At 39.6% G+C, this 18,534-nt stretch overlaps 1 protein-coding gene across 5 annotated transcripts in view; it reads right to left on the minus strand.

Moving 5' to 3' along the window:
* The window catches only part of NBEA (neurobeachin), a 460,133-nt gene extending 441,991 nt beyond the window's left edge, over window positions 1–18,142 (minus strand). For all 5 annotated transcript variants that reach the window (XM_088522208.1, XM_088522209.1, XM_088522210.1 and 2 more), the window contains exon 1: window positions 17,846–18,142. In XM_088522208.1, the coding sequence (XP_088378334.1) occupies window positions 17,846–18,103 (258 nt within the window). In that variant the 5' untranslated portion in view covers window positions 18,104–18,142. The remainder of the gene's footprint in view (window positions 1–17,845) is intronic.
* Between the last annotated feature and the right edge of the window lie 392 nt (window positions 18,143–18,534).

Here is an 18,534-nt window from a genome sequence, read left to right on the forward strand (position 1 = left end):
AGAGTCTCAGTGCAAGGATCAGAGCTGTGGTTTCTGGAGCTTCAGGGTGATACTTGGTAATTCCAGTGACAGCTGAAAGGAGTGGGAGATGGGAGTCCCTTTCAGCAGGCAGAATTCCTGTTAGGAATAGAATGAAGCCTCAACATCCCTTTTAGATGAAGATGAAAAAAATGCTGGGAATAATCCCATTTTAAGAAACCTGAAAGAAGTCTGGTTTTAGGTGATTCTTAAAAGTATTAAAAAAAAAAAAAAAAAGAACTTTAAAAGTTGTACTAACATTGTAGTCTGTGGGAAAGGAATGCTCCACGTCGAGTACAGCAGAAAAAAAAACAGCTTTTAGCTTCCAGTTTCATAGCTCTCAAGTCTAGCCTGTCTTACCATTTAAAAGGATTTCTTGCTCTCTCCTTAGAAAGGGTTGAAGGTGGGAGCATGCCTTTATAGTGATAGAGTCATTTAAATGTGGAATGGCATCACTCAGAAGTATTTATGTGTCAGTTAAAATGTTGGCAAATAGTTGAGCTTCTAAATAGCGTTCCCTTCTGCATTTTATGTCTGACATGCAGTTATAAATTTTTACTTGTAAAAACATTATGTTTGCCCAATCCAGCATGCATCTAAACACAAGTTATTATAGTTTCACCAGCAGTGAACTAGTGAATGTACCACTGTCAAGTTGAAAAACTCTGATGTTAAAATCTCATAGCAGAGCAAGAATTACTTCCCGATATACATCCAGCTAATATCACATTAAATCAGCTACTCAAATGCCACTTTTTAACACAATAAAAGAAAAAGGGCACTCCCTTCTCTTCTCCCCCACAAGCTGAGGACCTATATAGAAACCTAATGGGCTTTTTGTTGTGTCAACATCAGGTTCAGGTTTCTTATGGCAAGAATATATCACGTAATTTTTGAACAAGCTTTCTAAATCCTGGATCGCAGAAATTACTCAATGTTAAAATGTCCTTTTTCTAGTATTTCCTTTCCATAAAATGTTTACAAAAGTTACAACTCTGGCTTTCACAGCCACCTATTAGCATTTGTATTCTATTGCTGAATTCGGTAATTCATGTAAAGTTTCGAGAAGATGTTCAGAACAAATTGCATGTCTAAGACAAATGTGCAATTCAGTTTAAAATCTGAGCCTGCAAGACATTTTTTAATATTAGGAGTAATTAACTATTATGTCCACTTCCTTGGCTAAGGAAATACTTGGAGGAGTGAGAGACATTGCTTGAATATTGGTGATAGAGATTTGGAAGCAATTTTTCACATTTATGAATATACGTCTTTTATACATATATACACATATACCTCTTAACGAGAGTAGCCAACTTCACAGCTACAAAGATTCCTTCATTAAACCTTTTGTACAGTCTCTCATATACTTTTAAAAATCCTGATTTATTCTTCGAAAGCATGCAGACATTTAGATGAAAGTATTTTTTGATATAGAGAAGTCATAAAAACCTATGAAGAGTGGCAGAAATTTAATCTACCATGACAGGGCACAAATGAATTAATGTTTTGCTTTTATTGATACTGTCCAAAATCCAGCATTCCCAAGTGCAAATGATCTTAGTAATCTAATTCTATCCTTTCATAGATCTGTCTATCACAAATCAGTCTGTAATCTTTCACAGGCCATACCAAAGCTCAGTTCAGCTAAAGTGTTTTTAGCCTTTCATTGTGCAAATAACCAGCTTTAATTTTCAGTTTAAAGAATTTAAATCAATTGGTATTCTAAGAAGTTTAAAAGAGTGACTTCCAGTCCAAAGAGATGGTTTCACTTTGGTATTTTTAGTCTGTCATTTTCCACAGAAGTTTTAAAAAAATAAATCATGCAAAAAACATTCAATTCCAAAAATGACTTCCTGTATTCCTTTATAAAAAGCAGCTTAGTGAGATTTATACAATTTCAAACACTTTGATGGAAAGACATATTTCACTGAAATACTTCAGTCAGAATACTTCACACTTCATATATTCTAAGATTATTTCAAAAGTATGTTTTTATTTTCAGGAAAGCAGAGCTAGACATATATGCACATTTTTCTTTTTCACAAAGAAACAGTTAGCCTAAAAACCAGTAAGAGCAGGCACAGCTTTGTGATGCTCATGAAGAGTTAATCCAGGAAAAGAATTAAGGCTGCCCAGAGAGGCTGTGGAGTCTCCTTCTCTGGAGATCTCCCAAACCCACCTGGATGCCACCCTGTGCCATGTGCTCTGGGTGTCCCTGCTGGAGCAGGGGGTTGGACTAGATGATCTCTAGAGGTGCCTGCCAACCTCAACCATTCTGTGATTCTGTGAAAAGGTAATCTGTTTATTCAGGATAAAAGACTACGGTGTCCTATATTTATTCAGTAAGAGCATATATTTTGATTTAAGAATTTGGAAAAATTACAATAATTTCAATTACAGATAAACTCTGAGCTAAAGGAGAACTGCATTTGAAGTACCTAAAAGATGAACATTCATAAATTTAATTAAAGGAACCTTCAAAAACAAATAATAAACCAGACAGAAAGCTTACTTCAGATACCTGGCTATCACTTCCTTTCCTAAAAATATGATACATACCCAGGACTTCATAGAGTCATTGGAGCAAGTCTTCAACACTTGCTCTCCATAACAGTGCAATTTTTTTACTTAATTCGAAAGTAAAGCCATAACCCACTGTGTAAGATCACATACGACAAGGATTACAGTCAACTTTATTATTGAAGATCAAAGGGAGACTTTAAAAATTCAAGCCTATTTAATTAATAAAGATGGCAAAGTATTAAAAAAGTGAATCTTTAAGTACACCGATTCAAATTTTCATTCTGAAGGCCAACTGATCGAACAATGACAAAGATATCATTAGTGGGTTAATGAATATCTATAATATAAATAATATTATTATAAAAATATTTAGATACTTAAATAAATATTTAGGTTAATAAGTATCTATTTAATAGCTATTTGTTTTACAAAACAACTCAAGCAGAACACTTGATATCATTATCTATACGGGGCCTCTCTAAACAGCTATGCCACTCTTTCCTTGGGTCTTACGTGTACTTAAAACAGACACGTTTTTATCATTTTTTCCTGAAATCAGGTCTGTGGAAACCCTGCCTCTCAAAAAAGTGAACTTTATTCACCTGCAAGTAAATATTTCACCAAAAAATATCAAGTATTGAGCCACAAGGCCAATGCCTGTTGAGGATGAGGGCTTTAGAGGTCCTATTTTCTAAAAGAGCAACTTTAGTGTTTTCGAAGGAAAACAAGATCAATCTTTGCAAGTATTTCTAAACCAACCGAAATGCATAGGATTTGGAGGATAAACAGTTTTTAATGCTGCACGTGTTCTACCATACTCCCTCCAAAGGCTACATACGAATGCAGTTTTCTCACTTTTGACTGTTGGTAATGTGAACCCTTCCACCCTAACATTCCAAGTCAGGATTCACTCCCATGCAGCTGAAGCATTGCTACTCTTTTAACCAACCTTTGGAGTTCACCCCTAAGGCTTCAGAAGCCCATGATTCAAAGCTAAAAACAACACCTACAGTAAGACTTTTTTTTTTTTTTTCCTCTCCATATTACTCCCAAATGCTTAATTTACATTTAGAATTCACTAATGCTCTCTGGGCATCCCACTTTACTTGTTTCACTTTTGCAATGAATTTTTAAAATATGAAGGATGATCCAACCAATGTACAGTTCAGGGTTAGTTTACAAGTCAGCCAGCTAGACACCTGTGAAATCTCAACCAGTGTGCAAGGAAGAAAGGAAAGTTATAGTAGGATAAGACACACACAAAGCTAAATAATACAAAGAAAAGAAAAGAAAGAAAAGAAAAAGAAAAAAGAAAGAAAGAAAAAAAAAAGTCTTAGGCAAGCACTCATGGCATAACTACCAAATCCAGAAAAAACAAGAAAATGTTGTTTCTGAGTAATATGCATACGCATTGGTCTCTAGCAGTCAACCATATCAGAAAATACTACATGACAGCGATAAGAATCAAAAGTTTAAACAAGGCACTGATCCTTTGCTTTAAAAACAAATTACAGTTTCCAGTTAAATAGCAGCCATACAATAGCTATGCCGTAACACTGTGATGCCTAACTTAATACTAGGTAGGTGCATTTGGATTTAAATTTTATGGAACCAAGGCAAATTTAAAAATTTTCTATTTGTTTTGTGCTTCTACTTTTAATTTACTATTCAACACTCATAACAGATAAATTACAGTTTTCGCCTATAAAAGTGAATTTTAAATAATAGTTGTCTGATAGACTAGAAAAATAAAACATTTAATTACCTCCTTAATGAACGTTTAATTACAATATTCCCCAGCAGGCTAAAACATCTCAACCTCTAGAAAATCTTTTAAGAGAGAACAGTTAGTTTTCCTTCTGTCTAGCCCATGTCTCAACAAGCCCATATAGATACGAGACACAAACCCTGCAAGGTCCACGTTTGGAGCCGCAAGGGAACATGCAGATCCCAGCAGAGGGAAACAAGCAGCAAAGTCCCCGCAGGGCTGCACCCCATGGCCAGCCCTCGATGCAAGTCACAGCCCAGCGGTGTGCCAGGAAGGGTGATGCATCCAGGAAAGTCAGTGTGGATAACTAGGTGCTGTTCATCACTGGGAAAATTCAATCACATTTTATCTAATTACAGCTCACCACTGCAAATGCCAACCCAATTAAGAAAATCCATAGACTGCAAAAGTTGCAAAACGGCTAAGCCAGCTGTTTTTTTGAAAGAACCTACAGAAAGGAGTAGTGCTGGATATTGACCAGTCTCTGCAGAAAACTGTAATCCCACTTGCAACTATAAAGGAAAATATTTAACTCTCAGATTTTTGGGACCTCCTTAATAATTATATTTTGAAATGTTTCCATCATTTAAACATAAACAGCATCTCCAGGGGCAGAATTACGTGAACTCCCAGCTCCCAGAAACCAAAGTCCCTCAAAGCCCAGGTCCCTAGGCAGTGAATTATCCCAGACACTAGCTGCACAAACTATCATAAAGTAGTTACTTTCTATTACACTTTACTCCCCAAATATCAGCCAGATTTTTTTTTCTTTTCCACCTTATTTTGATATTTAGTAAAAGACTTCAGGTCAATTTCTGTTTTCACTTGCAGTACAAAACTATTGGCCTAAGATACCTACTATTAACTTGCACGTTAAATTAAAAATATTAACATTTTTCATTAAAAATGCTACAGCTGAAACTTCACACAGACCAAGATGCTAGAAATAACTTGCGTTTACACCAGCTCCAAAACATTTTTACAACTGGAGCAAATTGCTTTCCTCAATAACTCTCTCGGCAGGAAGCATTTGTTTTTTACAGATGCTGCAGCATCCTTTCAGTACACAGTTTACAGCATCTTGCTACTCTAAATATAGACTAGGTAGATTTCTATTTCCAAAATAAACAGAAATGTCAAGGAGTTTTTCTCCAGTCAGGACCCTTTTTTAAACTATAATGAATTTCCTCTTGTCTCCCCAAAGACTTCAGTCTTTCTTAAGGGAAATTAAAATCAAAATTAACCAATTCATATTAAAAAGGTTGCACTGTCGCTTGTATCATGCCTTACTTGTGCTTTGGAGAACGTAGTCACCTGAACAACTTATGCCATAACAAACGTATATGCAAGAAAGAAGTCTTTCAGAGGCAAGGCTTTTCAAAACCTGATATAGCAAAACAATAGGTAGCCAGTTTAACTATACAGCTAAGAAAAATAAATAATAAGCAAGAGACGGTTTTACTAAGAGTACTCTAAAAATCTACTGAGAAGCCACACAGATCATCTCAGGAACATGAGATAGGGATGCATTAGATAATTTAAAAAACGTGCTCCTGAAATTCCTCTGACCTCCCAAAAATGATTTATATCTTATCACCACTTCAAACCTTTAATGGCTCTTCCTACACATCTGGATAATATCATTTTTAAATAAAACGACGCATTTGAGATTGATCGTCAAAATACAGTATTTTATATGTGCTACTTTTTTTGAGGGGGAAGTACATCTTTGGATAAAAGAAACTGACAGATCTAAAATAAGCCGAGAAGCCAATTATGTCCTAATTAGTACAGGAGAGTATAGGAGTAGAACTCAATTACAAGTGTTGGCAGTCTAGGCTGGGACGATAAAACAAAGCTGTGACAATGACCCCAAAATTGGCCTATTTTTTGGTACCCCTTGATTTCTTAAAAATCAGGAAAACTATATGCTCAGAAACCTAACTGGTCGAAGCTTACATTTGAAAGACAAAATTCTTAAGATATCATAAAAATAAATCAACACTTAAAGCATTCCAAAGCCCACATGTAAGCTCAGCCTCTAGCTTTAACAAGTGCTGGTAAGTCCTTCAAGGCCCTAAAAAGTGAGTCAAACGCTGCACGATCCCCCACCTCAAGGTCTTTGCAAATACAGGCATGCACACGCAGCTGCATCACTGAAAAGGGAGCAAGTCCACACTCTTTTAGTTATAGCCTTCTAATATAAAGCTTCCTTTCAGTGGCTCTTATATTTTTGAGAAAGTGACACCTTGCTTACTAAACCCCACTTCCAAGTGAGAAAAAGAATTAGGGACTTCAGTTTGTTTAACTGGACAAGGACATCTAGTAAAACAAATGCATCCGAATTTTTACTGTGTTAGATTTTTTACTACAGTGAATTTCTCCTTGCTAGATGAACATTTTCCATTAGTAATAAGAGAAGATATGGCAACCATGAGGACCAGGCAAACTTGCACATTTGTTTCATGAAATACCTGTGACTGCAGATTGAAAGCTGTACTTGAAGACCAGTCTGGTTCAAGGACAGTCTCAACTCCTACTCAGGGAGCACTACCTTTACAGTGACACACGCTGCATGGGTGTCAGCTGCCATCACTGACTCCTGCTCAGTGAGCAAGCCTACACAGTGCTCCACCATAATGCACTTATTCTAGTACATGATAGGTTACTTAAAACAAGAGAATTTTCTTTCTACAAGATGACCTATTAAATTGCACTAAATCATTACAAAATCCTTCTTAATCAATATATTAGTTTCTAAGTTACATGTATTTATATGCAATATAAACCATTGATATCAAACATTTCATCTGCAAAGATTACACATATGAGTAAGGAATCTATTCTTCTCAATAAAATGGATGCAAAACTTAATACTAACTTCCAGTATAGAGCCAGAGGCGGTTTTGTTTTCTCCACACTGATACCGAGCATCATAATTTTGAAAACTGTGCTAACAACTCTTCCAGTTTAATTCCAGTTCATGCCAATTCATTCCAATCCATTTAGACAGCTGAGCAAAGTACTGTTTATACTATATACGAGAGCCACAAAGTTTCATTGACTCTGTATTAAGCAATTAATATTCACATCATATTTTCATCAGAATATTGAATGCAGCTTCCTTTTAAATGCCTGAAGCACAAGAAATAAAGCTCCCTTACAAGCATAACCGTGATTTGCAGAACTAACACTATCAGGCTTACGTGTTTCATCCAAGGCTACCAAAAAATGAGCAGGCACAACAGATGAAAAGTAAACATTTGCTCCTGTGGTTTCTAGAGGTCTGTTTTCTTTCCTGGCTGCATGTGGTGCAAATTGTCCTTTGCTGGGTTAGACATAACAATATTGACTGCATTACGTGTGAGAAGATGCTGCAGCCCATATTGTGAGATGAAGAAAAGGGCTGCTATAATTAAAAGGCTTGCCAGATGCCACCTCCCGCTTTTTGGAAGACGGAACTCTATTAGTTGCACAAGAATAAAACCTAAATATGCAAATGATTAAAGGCCTGGAACATCTGACTTACAAGGATAAGCTAAAGAGAGCTGGGATTGTTGAGCCTCAAGAGACAGCGGCTTGAGGGGATCTTATCAAGATGTAGAAACACTTGATAGCAAGTGCAGGCAACAGAGCCAGTCCTTTTTCAGTGCCCAGTGATAGGACAAGATGCAACGACCAGAGAAAACAGCCCTTACAGACAAGTAAAGTCTTACTAGTAGAGTAGTCAAATACTGAAACAGACCATCCAGATAGGCTGAGGAATCTCTATCCTTGGAGATACCCAAAATCCAGCTAGATCAGGCCTGAGCAGCCTGCTGTAACAGACCCAGTTTGCTGGAAGGGAAGAAGGGGTCACCCTTCCAACCTCAAATGTGCTATATCTCTGTGAAATGTCTGTGATCCTGACAGCTTGCAGAAATACTCTGAGAATGATGTAGCAGGAGCAGTCTGTAGTACCAACAGCGTGAACCATGCACTGGTATATTTTACAAGTCACTTCAATGCCAAGAACAGCCATGGAGAAACAGGTGAGAGGGATTAACATAGTTTTGTGGAAAGAAAAAATTTAGTCACATGGGCCTCAAAGAGTATGTTTAAGTTTTATTTCAGAGGGACTTAATTCAATATTACCCTAAATAGTACATGCTGTTCTAGCAGTTTCTTCTCTTCCACCTTTCTGCATTCACATAATGTTCCCTGAGGTACCAAAGGAGAGAGCAGAGGCTCCGCAGGGTGGATGAGGAACCTTTCACAGCACTTGAAAGCTACTTAAAACAATAGAAAAAAAATGCACACAGAAAACTTCTGGAGGAAACTCAGCTTTCTAGACGAAAGTTTTATGGAACACACCATAGCTGAAGACATGGAAGAAAAGGCCAGGAAATGACTTCTACTGCTTCAGGGATTAGTATGTGAGGCAGGGGAGCCTACTAATCCCCATAGCACAAGAGCCTCAGAGGCTTCCTTCTCCAGAACATCTTGCTGGGAGACTTTATTGAGCTTATACAAGTGTTTCCATATATTCTGCCTGTTTAGTATGTGAATATTAACAGCCAAGTAGCAAATGATCAAGGATACGAGTCACTGACACCACACCTTACCCTTTACCAAAGCTCTGGGTTTCACTGGAGTAACAGAAGGGAATGAGGGAGTGCCAACATTAACTTGCTGACAGTATTTTGTCAGTACATCAGTCAATTTCTGGCTTACGAGGGAACATGTGCAGGCCCACAATCCTGCTGAACCTGTAAAAATCAGGCTGGCAATGATGGCCTTTGTTAGAGCTCTCAATCCTGTTTGAAATATCTCGCTATAATACTACACCCAATCCCAATTCTTCCGCAAACAGTTATAGACAGATTTTTTTTAACTAATTAGTCTGCTAGTCGCATTTGAAAGTTCACTTTTGAACAGTGATCTCCACAAAGTTATACACCCATGCCTTTGACATTTTCAGACCTTTTTCTGTAAAGATTCATCAAATTAAAAATGAACCTAAACATAGTTTTGTATATGGAATTGAGGACACTGAAAAGTCATGAGACCTTTTATCCAAAGGAGACAGCAGACACCAGCTATATGAGTATAAAATTGCACTTAAAAAGATGGTTCTTGATCTCTCTGCGTCTTCTGTAACACCCACAAAGCATGGGACCTCTGAACACTGCAAAGTTTACTCATTAAGATTTTATGTTTTGAAGAGGAATGAAGCTGCTCTCCTGCCTACAAAATTGTTTTTTTCTTCTGACTTCAGCAGTTTTTGCCCCACTCCCTTCAAAACAACGACAGAGCAACAGCCACAGACAACCTCCCTTTGCAAAGGTGCAAGGTCCCACAGGCCATTCCCCAGGCAACTGAGAAGTTCATTCTCCCCAAGTAACACCCTCAGACACAGCAGTTAAAGCTGCATCTTTCTAGATCTTCTTTCAGGTTCTCTAATCTTTCCCAGCCTTGCGGAACATTTGCTCAGAGACGCTGGTTAGCTCCGCAATTAGACTGACAGAGCTCCTCAGGCGCTCTGGGATACGCGCCCTGCCGAAGCAGGCACACGGCTTTCCCATTCTGCCCGCTACAAAACCCACAAACACAGCTCTAGACAGCAACGCTCTCCTTATTTTACAGTTACCTATTTTTTAAAAAATTGCAAGGCTCTCAGCACTGAAAGCAAAATAGAAAGGTTTTTAGTTCACAGCTAGATGCAGAAATGCTTATTGACACAGTGAGCCGTGCCGAGCTGCTGAAGGGTGAAGGCAAACTGGTCAGGGATGAGCAGTCTAGGCAGGGGACAACTCATTCAAGGCTCTGCCTCCAACCTCAAAACGGATTGGCTGCAGCCAGTCAGCAACACTCTCTTCCAGGGTTATGAAGAAGTTGTCTACATGCTTTTAACGAACAATTTCAGGCAGTGCTGTATTCAAAAACCTACAACAAGGCAGATTCACTCCTTCAGCTTTGAATCCCCGCTTTGACCTGTTTCATGGTTTCTCTTCTACAGTTGCAAAACATATACAGAGAATGGAAAACTGAGGTATCACAGAAAGGTCTTTGTTTCAACGGATTTGTACAGACTACTTTGCAGATCAATGGACATGTTGCTTCAGAACTCATATTTGTATTCACAGACATTCAAAGTAATTTCTCTTTAGAAAACAAGTGAGAAAAAAACCAAAAAACTTTATGTAGCTCTTCAATAGTTAACTTAGAGTTAACAATCGTTACTGGCTATTTGTCACAGAATATTGATAACTTAAAAACACCAGGAAAGGTATAATCATGTCAAACTGATTACAGCACCATACTGCTGGTTACTACAGCTTAGAAAGCTCTAACCCGGAGTTTGATTATTTCCATACTCCTTTCTACACTGGCCAATCACGATAAGTCATGAGATACCAAAAAGCAATTAAAATACTCAAAAGAATAGTAATTCCACTAATGAGTGAATATCTTGCATTATCTCATTTTTCAGTTACTCTAAAAAGCAGACTCTTGGTCTACATCACTAAGAAACTGTAAACAAAAAAGGGAAGCCAAAGAAGCATCATTTTGCACAAATATAGAACTCAATCATTTTTAAATTATAGACTAGTATAAGCAGCAGTCATATTTACACAAGCAAGTTGGAACTATTTCACTGATACAACCCAATTTTATATGAATGCAGAATAAGCACATTATAGAATTGCACTTATATAAATCACTTGATATCACTAGTACAAGTATCTGTAACACAGAAACTACTTAGACATTTTCTGAAGACTTTTACTTTTCATGTACTTTAAAGGTGCCTTAAAGCTCATAAGTTGCCGGAGAACAAAAATAAATAAAGACAACCAAAAGACTGATCGGGAGTTGAGGTATTTCTCTACCATAAATAACAAATTTGGGGTTTAGACATGAATGCAGCTGATTGCCTTCCTAATTTTAAAGTTATGAAATTACAGTTCACATGGATGAAACTAGTATTTCTATTATTAAGTGATATGTAATGCAGTGCAAAGGATCTAAGTTTTTCATTGTTAATGAATTTTATGCATGGTGTTAGGTATTGAATGCTGTATCATTCATAACATGCAAGTCAAACCTTCATGAGCGAGAAGTGGCAGGTACATTTTGAATTCAAGAATAATATTTTAAAAGATCTGCTGCCTGTGATTATAAAAGCTAATTCTAAATTTGACTCTTACATAAAAAAAATCTTAAATGTTCTGTTCAAGAATAACACACCAGGATTGGGTGCCTTCCCAAAATACAAATGATAATTAATGGTCAAATTCTATCATAAAAATTAATGGAACATCACCATAAACACTACTAAGCTATTGACTCTTTGGTAATCAGATGCATATATCAACTTACAAGGTTGCTGCAATGATATTTTTCTGTGTGTAAAGCTGTAAAATGCATTATTAACTGGCAAGTAACAAAAGTTAAATTGTAACGATGGTCTTACTTTAGTAAAATGGTACTGCACTATTTGTTTATGTATCATACTCTATCCCAATAAGCAGGTAAGATTAAGTCGTTGGTTTAAAATTGTGCACAGACCTTATGAAGTTAAGAAAGCTGTGAAAAGACACAATATGCATCAATATGTAATAGTCTCTGTTCTTCTACCAATCCAATTCCAGATTTACAAAATTTTGTTTTGCTTTTTCAAAAAATGTAAGCATGTGATTTAATATTTAATGAATATGAGCGCAGGCACTGAAACATGAAAGAAAAACTGCACTATAACCTTCTAGGCATCAGCTTCATGAATGGACTGAGCCATATTCCCTGACTATATGTCCCTCAGTACTGATCTGAAACTCAAGGAGGCAGAAGTGAGGAAGAAAAGAAATGGAGGAAAGAGGAAAAAAGGTAGCTGTGTGCTCAGTTACAAACTAAATACTTAGTTTTGCAAAACACGTGGTTTAAAGGTAGAAAAAAAATAACATTTTGTAAAAATGGGATCTTGGCAGTGAAAATTGATAACCCTTTTGCTCAGCTCAAAGAGAAAAAAAAAACAGATGATGTTTCAGGTAGAGTTGCAGGGAAAAGAGAGTTGGGGTATTTTACAGATACTACTTCAGAATGTTATTATTGTGGTGTCACACACACACACACACACCATACAATTCTTGGGTATTCCTCTCCCATGCAATCCACAGACAAGAATCCTGAAAAGAAGACTTAAGATATATACTTAACTCTGAACTGCTATTTTCTTCTTAAGTGTTAAAAATTGCTCAGTGGTATGTGCATCACGATGGATTTAGAAAAATTTATCGCCTATAGAAACATATCAATCCATCATATAAGAACTAAAACAGATTTCAGGCCACCTGCTGAGACATATCTCTAGTGCTTTATGACTGATACAAGGATTGAGGAAAAAACTCCCACCCTTAAACACTTACTGTTGGAGATAAGATTTTAAAAAGCTAAAAGTCATCAGAAATATTAGAAAACATGCACTTATTATAATTCCACTGCTGTTGCATTTCAGTCATTCAAAGATATGCCTGAAATTAGAGCAAAGTTTTCCACAGAGGTATTAGATAACAGGCACCGCTACAGTCCCCTTAAGTCGCTGCCCCTGCAGTGCTACTGCAGCCTCTAACACGGGGCACTGCCACCTTCATGTGAATCCGGTACCTTCTACTGCCACTTCCAGACACAGCTTAGTGTGGAGGCATGAGGGGGAAAAAAAGAGCCCAGTGGGACAGGAGCTGCCATGCCCTTTTCAGTGTTCCATACTACATATATACACAGATACATATACACACACATACACATATATATATGTATATAATCATGTTTAAATTTCCTCAAAACTTTACTTTTCTGAATAACACTGTCCACCAGCAGAGAATTATATTACAGCTATAGGAAGGCTTCTACCTAGAAAATGGCATTAAGTTACTGATCCTGCAAAGCTAGTTCCCCACAAATAACAGAGGCCATATGACAGCTGCTTAAGACCCACTCTTTCTTAGAGCACAACAGCACCCAACCATTAAAGTGCTTTTCCTCCTCACACAGCCCAAGTGATCGAGCACTGTCACAGCGGCTGCAGCAGCCAAGCGTGTAAGTGGATTCAAAGAACCCAAATACCACAACCCAGCTCAAGTTCAGGAACTCCCTCAACAGCTACTTGAGTAAAAGAAGCCCCAAAGGAAGATCAGTCCTACATATGACCCTTTCCTTCTTCCTCATTGTCACTACTATGAAGAGACCGTTGGGCCGGAAGGATCTTTCACATAATCCAACCCATTCACTCTCAGGCAGCAAATGAGCAAATGCCATTCCTGCAATATGAAGTGTGACAAAACACTAGAGACTGGCTCTCCTATTGTGATGGGTGACTACCACTGAAGCAGTGTGATACAACCCTGAACACGAGAAGAGCTACGCAGAAGTGTGGGCTGAAGCCAACCAGAATTGCAGGGAACTCTGTGAACTGTGCCTGGCGTTTGACCTACTTCCTATAAGTACCCTGACATACATGAGCATATCAAAGTTTTCCAGATTGCACAAGGAGAACATTGCTCAGCTGCACCTGCATTAACTTGAGACCTCTTCAGATCTGCATCACATCATCCGTTCAACATGCATAGGTGAGATGACCAGCACGTGTCCGCAGCAGTCACACTTTTTAGTTTCAGTTGGCCAGCTGATACTTCTTATTTTGCCCTCCCATAGAACCAGCATTATAAAACTCAAAATCAAAAACTCTAAGAATTCAAACTAGAATAGAGAAACAGATTTTAAATACAAGCAATTTAGTCATACTTTAAAAACTGATCAGAGTTAAAACATACACTGAAGAAAAAAAAAAAAAAACCCAGATCAATATTGAAGAAGCAGAGAAATAAGGAAGCCAAGACAATAAAAATAACAAAAGGACAGACCACTGGATATGGATTACAGAACAACTACCAATTAATGAAAACACTGTGTTGAAGTTCTGGAGTAGGAAACGACAGAAATGCTCACCTGAAGGCAAACATTTGAAGTAAAACAATGCAGATGGGCACACTGACCAAGTTCCAACTTAGTGCCACATCTGTTGGAGCACATGGTGCAAAACTCATCTTAAACATCAGTCTAACATATATCAAAGAAATGAAGCAAAAAAGTACTGTGGAGAACAACAAAAAGTCCATCTACCATTGCAATAACATCCTTGACAGTATCCCAGCAAGAACAGAGCTGTTCAAAGAGGGAAGGCCTGCTCATCAGTAAATGCATAGGACTGGTTCGAACTACCCCAAAAGAGTAATCACTAAGAGCAATTACAGGATTACACAGTTTGCAAGGAAAACCTTTTCAATTTGGTGCTTTGTAGCACACAAGGGCCAATGAATGCACATCTCAACCAGAGGATTTTCAGCAAACCCAAGCACCAAAAATCAATAGACCATCACAGAAGAATGCATGATATTACAATAAGTTTCCTCCGATTTTTGGAATTTTTAAAAGATTATGATATTCTAGAATGTGCTGATTAAAAAGCCTTCGGATCACAAGACTGCTAGTACTAATACTATGAAGGTCAAAAGATGTTATGTCTTTCTAAGTATAACTGTAAGTAGTTCACAGGCACAGAGAGGACTGAATTCTTAACGTGTCTTGCACTGTAAAGCTAAACAATGAAAAATAATATAAAGTAGCAAAGCATGCTCGAGCAATAGATTGAACAAGTGCATCTGTACAACACCATTTTGAACAGACAGTCATTTCGGAGAAAAAGAAGTGTCACTAAGAAAAGGTAAAGCCTCAAGACTAATAACTAATCCCATAAAAATGGAAGCATGCACAAGAACAAAATCTGCCTGAGCTAACAGTGATCCAAATGTTAACATTTGGCAAAAACTGAAAACCCAGCAACCTATTAGACATGGAAAAGATTCTGAACACTGGGTGAAAGTACTTAATCACCTGGGAGATACAATAAATCACTATGTCCATCAGCATTAGAAGGTAACATATCAAATAACTCTGAAATGTAGTGACAGAAACCACAATGTGTGGCCACAAAACCAACTGATTACAAGTGAAAACTACTGAAGAGAAATCTCAAAAGAAAAGCTTATCAGGAAGCAAAAGTGAGAATCTCCACAACAAGGGCAAGCTGAAGCAAAGTTTTGTTTCAGGCATTCACTGCTGCTTGCAAGCAGAGCAGGAAGAATAAAGAAGGGATTTATTTAAGCTTTACAAAAGATAACAGAAATTTAAGATAATAATATTTTTTTAAAAAAGAACTTGTTTGTGATACTATCTGATAATACTACAAGCCACAGCCATCCAGCATTCAGAAACTAAAAAACACTTTACCAAATGGCTTATGTATCCAAAGTGACATTGACTAGATGGGAGTATCATTCCCAGAGACTGACACACTGAATTATCAAACTACCACCACTTCCTCTTTAACTCTGTCCACTCATTATCACACTTGCATTAGAAGTCATTCACAAGCATTATAGTATAAGGGTTAAAGAGCAAAATAAAAATGTTCCCCTCCTCCCCCAAAAAGAATGCCTCTAAAATACAAAAACTGCATTTCATTTAAAGTTGCTACTGAAATCCATAGTGCAAAAACCATTCAGTAGTTTAAGGAAGCCGAGCCGAAGGCATATCCAATCTGCCTCATTTGCTGGGTTTTACATGCAAGTAAAATTAAACTCCAAATACACAAGCATAAATTTGAGACATGCACTGCCCTGAGAAGAAACAGATTAGGAGGCACAATGTAACCTGCCTCTGCCGGGGGAATACAGACTATTGTATATGAGAGTCCATCTGTTAAGTAACGACCCATCCAGAATGCAACGCTACTGCACCAGCTTCCCAACCAGTTTCACATTCATATCAGTCTGCTGATGCCGAGAGCACTGCTAAACAAGCCTGCATTTATTTTTTAAATATAAGCACAGTTTTCAGCAATAGCAACTAATTAGCAGCTAGATAGCTGCTGTAGCAGCCAAGCACTGTAATAAGCATTTCAAATCCTCCAAATACCAAAATTTATTCTAAAACCCTAAAGAGGCAAAACAATGTTAGTCCACTTGCTGATGTATTAACAATTGGAATTAAAAGAGGCTTAAATATCAGTAACTAAAGCAAAAGGAGAGAGAAGACTGGAAAAGATGGAACATTTTTGTACTGGTCATGATCTACATGGAGCTACTTAATTAAATGACTACATGTCATCCCCTTTTTCAAGGGGTACTTTTGAAGAAAGGGGTAATAATCTTAAAGTTATGACGACTTGTACAACACTTGCACAAAAATATTTATTTACATATCATCCTTCAGCTAGGAGCCAAAGAGCTTGTAGAGAACAGTGGGAAATAGCCACAAGATTAATGTTTTGACATATTCACAGAACTACAAGAGCTTTAACTCTGTGCATCCACATAAACTATAAACATTAAAATGACCTGACCAAACCATGCCTTTCTCTGCATGCTGCAGCTTTTCCATTCAGCCTGTGCTAGGTCAAATGCAAATAACTGTCACACAAACAGAGGGACCATCCTCGTAGAGTGCTTGAGGAGAGCTATATTCTCTGCATGAGTTTGTATAAAATGGGTATAGGTTGGAAGTGCTAAACTCATTTGAAACAAAGGCAGTTTCAATTAATTGCCATTCAGTTTTGAGCAGTCATTTTCCTATCCTATTTTATATGCAAAAATAAAGGATATTTCATTGACTGAACAGCTTCAAAAGCTTTGCTGCAGCAAATCTTGCATTCAGAAGCAGCACAAAATTGCACATAATTGAAAGTGATTCATTTTTAGATCCACTCGCTTGGCTTCTGTAGGTTCCTCAGGCTTCAGTGTAGGTAGCGCAAAAACATTAAGTCATACAGTCCTGCAGTAACTCTTTCACTCCATGAAGTGAGCAGATGACTAAGGAGCTACATTTTAATATCCTTTCCTTGTTTCAAGCTATCTACCAGCGGACAACGATGGTTTACAATGCGCAGACCTTCCACGAAATTAGCAGCACTTATTTTGGGAACAGGAACGTGTTTTGGAAAGCGTGACATTATGAAGACACGAGCAAGCCCGCACAATACTGCAATACAACTAACTCTTTATTACTGATCCTAAGGCGTATTAAAAAACCTTGCAAAACCTCCTTTCTCCTCCCTTTTCTCCTATGTAAGGAAAAAAAAAAAGATAATTAAAAAAAAATAGCTCTGAGCTAACGAGGTTAAATCCTTCACACATTTCAGCCACTAAGGAACGGTACCAGCTCAGGCTGCTGTTCCTGACATTTGGCAATTAAAAGGCGACTCTTTTTTCCACGGGAGAAGGCGCCGGCTCGCAGGGCAGCGTCAGAAACTCCGAGCCGCAGAAGCCTCCCCGCCGTCACGGGGGGTTTCGGCGGCCGCTGCGGGAGGCGGCGCGGGGCCTGGCGGGGCCGGGGCCGCGGGGCCCCCGGGCCCTTCGGGAAGGCGCCGGGGCGCGGGCGGCCGCGCGGGGCCCTGCGGGGCCGCCTGGGCGTCACCGCGGCGCGGGCCGGGCCGCTTACCAGGTTGAGCACGGTCTCCACGATGTCGCGGTTGGTGACCTCGCCGACCTGGATGAGCCCGATGAGCACGGCGAATTTCATGCGGATGTTGCGGATCGGCACCGACGGGTTGATCATGCCCGCGGGCAGCACCACGGAGCCGGAGCCCGACGCCCGCAGCTCCCCCATGGCCGCGACGCCGCCGCCGCCGCCGGCCCCGACGGAGATGAGTCCCGCGGGCTGCGGCTCCGGCGCCGAGAGCGGCTTCTCGCTCGCCATTTACCCGCCGCCGTTAGCGGCACCTGCTGCCGCCGCCTCCCCGCCCGGCCCGGCCGCGCCGCGCATCCACCGCGGCCGCAGGGAGCCGGCCCGCGGCGCGCGCTCCGTCCCGGGAGCCGCTCCCCGCGCCGCTAGAATGAGCGGTTATTATGGGCGCCGATGCCCCGTTAGCCGGAGCCGGCCCAGGCGCGGCCGCCTCCCCGCCGCGGGCGGGCGCCGCCGAGCGCAGCCGAGCGGAACGCGGCGGGGCCGCGCGGAGGTGGCGGCGGCGCGCGCGAGCGGTGGCCGCTGTTGTTGTGGAGCCGGAGCCGCCGCCGCCGCCGCTCACTCCGCCATGTTGCCGCCCCCTGCCTGCGGTAGCGGCGAGGGCGCCTGCGCCGAGCGCGCGCGGGGGAGTGGCCGCGCCGCGGGCCCGCGGCCGCCGCCGCGCA

This window comes from Tinamus guttatus, unplaced genomic scaffold (genome assembly GCF_059628265.1).
Source record: "Tinamus guttatus ecotype Peru unplaced genomic scaffold, ASM5962826v1 Tinamus_guttatus_pri_ptg000150l, whole genome shotgun sequence".
Classification (NCBI taxonomy): domain Eukaryota; kingdom Metazoa; phylum Chordata; class Aves; order Tinamiformes; family Tinamidae; genus Tinamus; species Tinamus guttatus.